General features: G+C 38.8%; 2 protein-coding genes and 1 pseudogene across 2 annotated transcripts; all 3 read right to left on the minus strand.

Annotated features, from left to right (window-relative positions):
• Window positions 1–472: 472 nt before the first annotated feature.
• Window positions 473–2,526, minus strand: LOC104774599 (disease resistance protein RPP2B). Its single transcript, XM_087469514.1, is given in 3 exon segments — window positions 473–1,779; window positions 1,898–2,217; window positions 2,220–2,526. Coding segments are annotated over 3 exon segments (1,329 nt in total). The 5' UTR covers window positions 2,388–2,526; the 3' UTR covers window positions 473–938.
• Window positions 2,527–3,028: 502 nt separating this feature from the next.
• LOC104718369 (disease resistance protein RPP2A-like) lies at window positions 3,029–6,765 on the minus strand. Its single transcript, XM_087469516.1, has 6 exons — window positions 6,272–6,765; window positions 5,860–6,106; window positions 4,837–5,604; window positions 4,430–4,726; window positions 3,573–4,338; window positions 3,029–3,360 (listed from the first exon to the last, which is right to left on the minus strand). Exons 1-4 carry the CDS (start codon window positions 6,763–6,765, stop codon window positions 4,430–4,432), a joined length of 1,806 nt encoding a protein of 601 aa, XP_087325642.1. The 3' UTR covers window positions 3,029–3,360; window positions 3,573–4,338.
• Window positions 6,766–6,775: 10 nt separating this feature from the next.
• On the minus strand, window positions 6,776–7,464 carry LOC109124967 (B3 domain-containing transcription factor NGA3 pseudogene; annotated as a pseudogene).
• Window positions 7,465–8,653: the final 1,189 nt, after the last annotated feature.

Below are 8,653 nucleotides of genomic sequence, written 5' to 3' on the forward strand. Positions count from 1 at the left end.
TAGATTAGGACCCGTGCTAGAGCACGAGTTGAAATTTCTTTTATTTCTATTGTAGTTTTTATATAAAATATAATTTATGTAATTGTTTTTAGAAGTTGTTGTGAATAAAAGTTAAGATTCGAGTTAAAATTTAGGACCCGGTTAAAAGCGGTTGTTTTTAAAAGTTGTTGTAAATAAAAGTTAAGAGGATCTCAAATCAAAAATTAACTAATGGTTACAACCCATATAACCTATAACCTATCAAATAATCAAACAATTAATCTTATAACCCATATTATATAGTCTACACAAAAAGGTTGTCAATACAGGGGATCCATATATATATATACAACGAATGTTAATGATTAACTCATAATAATAAAACGGCATTTATGGGTTAAACATAATAATTCATTCTGTTCAATTTCATGTGACCATCTAACTTACATGATATGCCCATCATTGTTAGTTTATGTTTCTTGCATTTCTTATATATTAAAAAAAAAAGTCAATACCATGCATTTTTGCAGCAACATTCCCATATAAATTCATTACCTCTGTTCCCTTCCTTTAGACAATCTATAATTCGTCTGGTTTGTCTAGACATAACACTGGTTTAGTTAAAATCCAGAGATTGTAAGCGATGATACTTGTGTATTTCTCGCTACCATTGTTCATATTCTTGGTGTTCCTATGCATCAGCGGTTGTGTAGGATGTTTCTACATGGGTCGTCAGCAAGGTATAACTAAAGTCGGTGGTGGATCGACAATGCCAACCGCTTACCCGACCACACCGCAAGCCAACCAAGGTTACATTGCCGGGAGCTCAGCCTTACCCGCCTATGTCATATGCTGTCTAGTCATTATGTTCCATGACTATGAGCGGTTAAAGCATTTAAAATTTATCATAAACCGAAACTGTTTTTCTTTTCTTGTCTTTTGTTGTTCTGTGGTTTAATTTACAGTTTGATGATATCCAGAAATATGCGCTTCTGTTCATCATCCAGTTCTTCATAGCTCCTTTTTAGCACTTTCTGAATCTCCTTGTCTGGCATTACTCTTAATCTCTCCCATTTCTCAACCCAGTACGTCTTTTCCTTCTGACATAGACCTGAACCTAACAACTTCAAAGCTAACGGATGCCCTTTAGCATAATAAACAAATTTATTTGATAGATCCATAAATTCTTCCGTGGGGTAAAGGTTGCCAGAAAATGCATCTATGCAAAAAAGCTCCATAGCTTCCCTGTCATTCAATCTTGGAACTACATACGTTGCATCAGTGTTTTTCAGCAGCAGTTTCTTGTCTCTCGTAGTTATAACAATCCTACTTCCTTTACGGTACATCTCCTGCTGTCCGATGAGAACTTGTATTTGATTTTCTTCAGTCACATTATCCAGCACAATAAACAACTTCTTGTTCCTTAAAAATTCTTCCAATCTTCCATGCGCTCTGACATCCAAATTCTCTTCATCCAATAATTTACAGAGAAGTTTCTCATGCAAATGATGTAATCCATGCCGTTTCGACTCATTGTCAATGTCTTCAAGGAAACAGTACCCATCGAATAGACGATGGTTTCGTTTGTATACGCTATCAGCAACCGTGGTCTTGCCAATTCCAGCCATCCCAAGAACCCCAATGGTACGGTTACAGCTTGCATCATCAAACTTCAGTAACTCCTCCAGCTCCTTTGAACGTGATTCATTCCCTGGAAAACCACGTATTTCACATGGAGACAAATCATTCAGCATCCTGAAAGTTTCCCTGGCTATTTTGTCAACAAATTCAATCTCCGGCCTGTCCATCACAAATGTGAAGTTGAATCAGAGGGATCAGTTAGATAACAAATTTGCAATATCGGCATTTTGAGAACAATCACATTCTAAGGAAGGAAACGTTGGATCTGCTGTATTACCTCTCCTCAGGAAGCACAAAGCCGAGGATATTGGAAGCATTCCTCAGAGCTTCCTTCCATGCCCCAAGTTTGAGCCCATCTCCCTTAAAAAACTCCTTAGGGCTCAGGAAGGGAGCTTCAAAACTCCCCTTCTGATTCTCCACATCAGATTTCTTGACTTTGTAGAAGATTGGTATAACCCCATGACCAAATTTATCCCTGCACTGCATTATCTTCCAGAGTTCCTCCAAGCACCAGGTGGAGTTGGCATAGTTCTCCGAGAAGACAACGATTGAAATCTTAGATTGTTGGATCCTGTTAAAAAGAGAACTGAGATGCCCTTTCCTCGCAGTAGTTTCCCGTCAAAGAAAGCATCAATACCTTTTCGGTGTAGGGACTCAAGGAGGTAAGAGGTGAAGGTATTACGAGTGTCTGCGCCTCTGAAACTCACAAACACGTCAAACTGGCGCTTGGAGGGATAAGACGACGAGGAAGAAGAAGGAAACGCCATTGAAGGATGCCGATGATGCAGCTTTTTGGAAAGTATCCCTATTGGAAGTGAAATGGAAAAGACGACGACTTTGAGGTGTTGAACAACGAACGACGAATCTCTCCATGAAGATTGTTTTGCATCATTGGCAATCAGCACAACTTTGTTGACTTTTCAAAAGCTTGACCTGAAAAATGTTATTTTTATCCCACTCTCATGTTTAAAGCATTTTTTAAACTCTATTGGATTCACTCGCAGTGGACACAACCAAAAAAAAAAAAAAAAAAAAAAAAAAAAAAAAAAAAAAAAAAAGCCTGCCATTTTCATCAAATGAAGAGTGGTCCGCTAGTAAGCACAAAGATGATCATATTCATAAATCCAGTTTATTCCCACAGGTTGCATCTTAAAACATCCCGAAACCAGTTGCTTTCCAATGAGATCTCCACAGCTTTTCTTCCAAAGTGTTGCAACAAGAATCCATCTAGCAGCACTTATGATGTTGATAATGCTCAACAGAAAGCCTCAACTTGTAACAGGCCGAGAAAGTTTGGAAGACGTTCCACAACAAATGAAGAGGGATAATTTCAAGTTGTCAACGTATTCTTCAATAAGTATCTGACTAACCACATCCAAGATATAAGCAACAGTTTGTCATGACATTCCACCAGTAAAGACGATTCTTAGACCAAAATTATTAACTGCTGAACATTACAGAAAAAATGTGTGAAGGACTCAATATGCCAATAGACTTATTTATGGGCATAACAAAGACATCCTTCCAATAGGACAATATGGAAACCATTATCTAAACATAACATAAACAGTGAATTTCCTAAGTCACAACAATGATTTGTATTTAAAATTGGTTTCTTGTTCCAACAAAGAATATGGTGCATAATCTAACATCGTAATGTTGATACCAGATCTTAGCGTCCGAGCAAGTTAAGTAATCAGAATCTCTCTTACAAGTGTTCTGATATCATGAACTCCCAACCTGAAACATGGATCATAAAATTAGCCACCGAAAAGGCCAATCCTTAACACAGCGGTATCTCTATCCCAAAAGGAAAAACAACTTGGCAACTAGGACATCATGCCTCTTTACTTGCCTTATAATTAAATACAAAAGCCAAGGAATGATTTTTCATTTAATATTTGGATACAATGCAATATTGACTAAAAAGCAACTAACTAGTAGTTGAATACCTGGTTAACTTATGCAGTGACTAACACCATCTGTCCTTTATCTTGTGCCCAATCTCAGATTCATTTCTCCTTTTATCCTCATGCCCAGATCCCTGCTCCTCTCAGTATCATATCTTCCAACAGTGAACCACCTTTTGTTTCTCTTGGAGAGATCTTGTGCTTCCGGTTTTTACAAAATCACGCTTCTAATGCCCAATCATATGACTCCATTACGCTTCCAAACTCACCTTTTCCGCTTCCGAAGTGGATAAAGTGACAGAAGCGGATACGGTGATCTCACCAAAGTTTCCATGCCTTTTAGCCCGAGACTTGTGCAGCCAGACAGGTTCAGCTCGACAATACATCTCAAGTTCTCTATACCAAATGGCAGTTGCTGAAGCCTTCTGCAGTTCTCCAGATCTAGCGTACCAAGTTCAGTGAGATTCTCGATTGACTTTGGAAGTTCTCTTATGGCAGTTCCAGCTAGATATAACTCTGTCAAGTTTGGTGCAAAATCCTTAATCTCCTCAATCTCTGAGCAGCCAGATATATTAAGAAGCTTGAGAGATGTTAAATCCCCCATGCCAGGCAGACTTCGCAAATGAGAACAGTTTTTCATATTCAAGGAAATAAGCTTCCCACAACGAGGAATAGATGTGCTAACGTCGAATAGACTCTCACAACCTTCAAGATCAATATGTTCAAGGCTCAGGGCTTCTGATAACATCAGGATATCAGTTAAGTTTCTGGAGTGACTCAGATTGATCTTCTTTAGCTTTCCGAGATTCTGTTTACAACATCAATAGCTAAGATAAGTCATCACATGCAAGCTTATAATTCATGTAAGCAGCTTAAAACACTTTAATGTCAACGCTTACTTACTTCCCTTCCCATAACTTCTCCATGTTACTATATGGCATGTGTACCTCTACAAGATTCTCAGGATTAAATTTTTGAGGCAAGTTTTTAAGAGGATAATTCTCCCAGTGAAGTAGTCTTAGCTCATCAGGCAAAGTATCAAGGCCTTGAGGTAGACTTAGCTTGCATTGATTCTCAGAGGTTGAACAGTAGAACTTCAGCAATCTAAGTCTATGCATCTTACCAAACACAGTAGGAGTAAGCTCGCAGGTCAAGTCAGACGCATCGAGGGAGATGCCCTCAATTGCTTCTGTTCCCTGACAAAAACGATCACATAAGTAGGGAAGCCTCAGATTTTACAACATAAGAACGGATAAATATGAAGTAACTGAAGCGTTAAAAAAGAATGAAACACATTTCGACGTACTGAATTGTTTGTCAATACATCAGCGATGTCGTTAGAGTCCCACAATCTACTACGTTCCCATGGATTTTTGCCTTCTCCGTCAACAATAAATCTACCAATGTCTTGAAAAGGAACAGGGATCTCTATCCTGTTTTCCACAAGGCTAATGAGCGACTCGTCAATGAGCTCACATATTGCCATATATGTAAGAAATCCGCAAGCATCAAGTAATTGCACCACATCATCTTTGTTCTCCCCTCCGAAAAAACACGCAAGGTCTAAAAATATATTTTTTTCGTTTTCATCTAGTCCATCAAAAGTAGGAGGATTTTTCCTCAAGCTGTGAAGATGTTCCATCATATTGTTTATATACTGCTTTGATACAGACGAAACCAAAACTTTGAGAGCCAATGGAATACCACTACTGCAGCTTATAAGCTTAGAGATGACCGCATTTTCTCCATCCAGATATAGTTTGCAGAGACGAAAACATTCAAACTCGTCTAATTTTTGGATCTCGTATGGGTTTTTAACCTTACACTGTATAAGAACTTGTTTTCTCCTAGAGGTTAAGATGATTCTATGTCCATGAGAAAACCAGCCAAACCCACCAACTACATAATCTGCATCTCTGGCATTACTCACGTCATCAAGAACAACAAGAATCGCATTATTGTGGAACCAGTCCCTCATGAAACTCGATTTTGTCTCACAAGCGCCTATACTTAGTTTTTCTTCTCCAAATACTTTAGAGAAGAAATCATCACGTATTTGCCTCAGTCCTTTGCTCTGACATATTCAGTGCCGGCCCTGACCTAAAGCCCGTAAAGCAAGGGCTTTAGGCGGCAGATTATATTAGCAATTTAAGGGGCATCAATTTTCAAAAACTTGTGGTGGTACAGTGGTTGGGTATGCCTTTATTCTCTTTCAGTTTTAAGAGTTCGAACCTTTGTGTAGCAGTTTTTGTAACTTTTTTTTTCTAATGTTTGTTAATGGGAAAAAAAAAAAATTTGCTTTAGGCAGCAAAATTGGTTGGGCCGGCACTGGACATATTAGATGAAAGTCTTGCAGAAAGTAACAAAAATCATAATGTGGAGCTAGTATTTCAAAAATCTCTCTAGCAATGGATGTCTTACCTATTCCTGCCATGCCCCAGATGCCCTCAATTTCTGCATATGAAGCCTGGGGGCGATCTAACAATGCTAAGACTCTGACAAGATTATTGCCATTTTTAAGATATAGCCTTACGCATACGCTCCTTACGACTTCCTTGGCAAGTATACAGCGTGTCCTGAAAACAAAACAAAAACACACACACACACAGAAAATGGAAGTGCCGGATTAATACATAGTATTTGATAAGAAAAACTGCTCAGGATATATGAAATATCAGTAAGCACATACAGGTGCGACACTGAACAACTTGTTAAAGGTACACTAAAAGAAGTCAATTTACCCGTATGTCCATAAATGTCCATCGATGGACGCCAATTCAGTAGTAGCAGCCTTCCATTTCTGAACTCTGTCTGTCTCGACAAAATACAGCAACCGTACTTGTTCAAAATTGGCTTCCAAGTCTGAAAGTGTTACCTTATAATATACAGGTACTATAAGGTCTTTTGCTTTCCAATGTTCCACGATTGTGACCAGATTATCCAAGGACTGACTACTACGAGCAAAACTATTTGAAAGTACCAAAATACCAAAACTACATCTGTAAAGCATCTCCACGTCCAGGGGATCTCTTCCCGAGAGATTATATGTCCACGGAGTGACCTCTTGCTCCTGCAACTCTGTTAAAATGGCTTTGATGAAAGATGCTTCCTCTACATCAAGGATGTTAGTGCACGAAAAGGCTAATATGCATTCTGTTTTCCCAGAAATTCTCCTCACCATCTGCAGGTATCTTGTCACAGCCAAGCTGCGGAAAGGATTGTCCTTGGGTTTCATGCCTCGCCTCTCACAAGCAGCACTGAGACGGCCAGCAACCAGAGAGAGTCAATCCACGGGTGCGGAGGAAGCGGCCGATGGCGCTGCAATTAAAGTTCGGGTTACTCGTGAGGGAATTGTCGGAATATTGAGACGGCGTCGGGAAATTGAAATTGAAACCGAAATCACCAATTAGATGTTGTGACTGAACGAGGCTCATGTCAGATCTGTGACTCCAATCTATGTAAAGTTTCGGTCTTCCTGACTCATCTCCGATGCCTCTTTTTCGAAAGAAACGATATCTCCTGCGCCGAGCTTCTTCTCTCCGACGAAATCGCTCCATCCGCAGGTCATCACGTAGCTCCGGTTATACGGCCGATACGAGTACCGCAACCCCCACATCTTGCCGTTTCTGTCTTGGAAATTCAACAGCATGCCGTGTACTCTGTATGCTGACGCATATGTGGACAGTGGGAAATACCTCGTCGCGTGTTGTTTAGGGATCACGAGTTGGTTGAGTGTTCCGACGTCTCTTGATGTTAACACTTTGCGGAACATGTGTTCTTTCTCCGGTGGTGGAATCATCTTCATCGGAAGGTTATTGTTGTTTACTACGGTGCTGGAGCGGCTGAAAGCTCCGATGTTTGAGGTTGACTCTTGGTCTCTGTCTTCTTCTTCTTCTTGGTCTGAACTTCTTGACGTTGTTGAAGCTTGATCCATGATGAGTTAGAAACCTTTGATTTATGAGATGGTTCTTGAGTCAAAGATTAAATCTCTCCTTGTTGGTTTTTTTTTTTTTTTTTTTTTCTTGATGAGATGGGTCTAACTGCTCTTGATCAAGAATTCAAGATTACTCTTTTTTTTTCCTTGTTCTTGGGCTAAATCTTTCTCCTTTTCTTGAGGGAGTTTAAAACCTTTTCTCCTGTTCTTGAATTGGTGAAATGTACCGTTCTTCTTCAACTTGAGATCTTTAACATACATTACATATATTTTTATGTATAAACCAAATGAAATCAAGGAAAGACATCGACCAAACCAAATCAGATTTGGAACTTCGACTGGGTTCTCGCCGAAGAAAGAGAATCTCTCTCTCTCTTTCTCTCTACGGGGGTGAAGGAAAAATTGGTGGCTTGAGATTCTTCAAGAGGAGTTTCAAAACTGAAGTATGAATGGATTTTGGTTCCGGTCATTCAACTAAAAATTTTAATACGTTTTAATGCAAAGAGAAAATCAATATTGAATACACTAATAATACATTACTAGTATAATATTTAATGCTTCAAATGTTATAAATATATGATATGGTGTGTAGTATGCTTAGAATTTCAAATTTACCAAATGTATGTATAGGTGCAGATTTCTTAGAGATGTTGTAGACAAAAAAAAATTACCAAAGGAACTGGAAATAAATGTGAAGATCTTAACATAAAGTATAGTTTTAATAGTAAAATAACAATATACGTAGAGAGAAATGTTTGTTTGTTCAAAAAAAAAAAGAGAGAGAGAGAAATGTTCTAGCCAATCTCGATGTTTCTTTCACAGTTGGACAAAGTTAAGTAAGTATCATGAACCAGATCACGAGTCACCTGTTGGCTGTTGCAATCACAATCTTGCTTCTGTTCCTAGTCAATTCGCGATGACCCTCAAGAAGAAAATATATCTGTGTCTTGTCACTTGTCCCATCGAGAATATTAAAACTTTGTTTTTATGTAATGTCTTCTTGTATGGTTCGTATGTCTCCTCGTTGTCTATCAGTTCGAGCAAATTCTCTGACAAGCGTTTCGTATGTCTCCTTGTCACTTATTCGTTCGCACTTCGCACATTAAACTTTAGTACTATCACTTATATCTGGTAGCAATGACTCGAAACAAACTTTTCGAAGTCTCAAAGAATTCCTTCACAAAGTTTT

This window comes from Camelina sativa, chromosome 10 (assembly GCF_030686135.1).
Source record: "Camelina sativa cultivar CO46 ecotype springtype chromosome 10, ASM3068613v1".
Classification (NCBI taxonomy): Eukaryota; Viridiplantae; Streptophyta; class Magnoliopsida; order Brassicales; family Brassicaceae; genus Camelina; species Camelina sativa.

What these genes read in the sequence shown, in the direction of transcription:
- LOC104718369 (XM_087469516.1), bottom strand. Translation starts at nt 6,765, where the DNA reads ATGAAACCCAAGGACAATCCTTTCCGCAGCTTGGCTGTGACAAGATAC. An exon ending in GGACATTTATGGACATACGG is followed by an intron (nt 6,107 to 6,271) that starts GTAAATTGACTT and finishes TTTTGTTTTCAG; the next exon opens with GACACGCTGTATACTTGCCA. An exon ending in ACTTTCATCTAATATGTCCA is followed by an intron (nt 5,605 to 5,859) that starts GTGCCGGCCCAA and finishes TGAATATGTCAG; the next exon opens with AGCAAAGGACTGAGGCAAAT.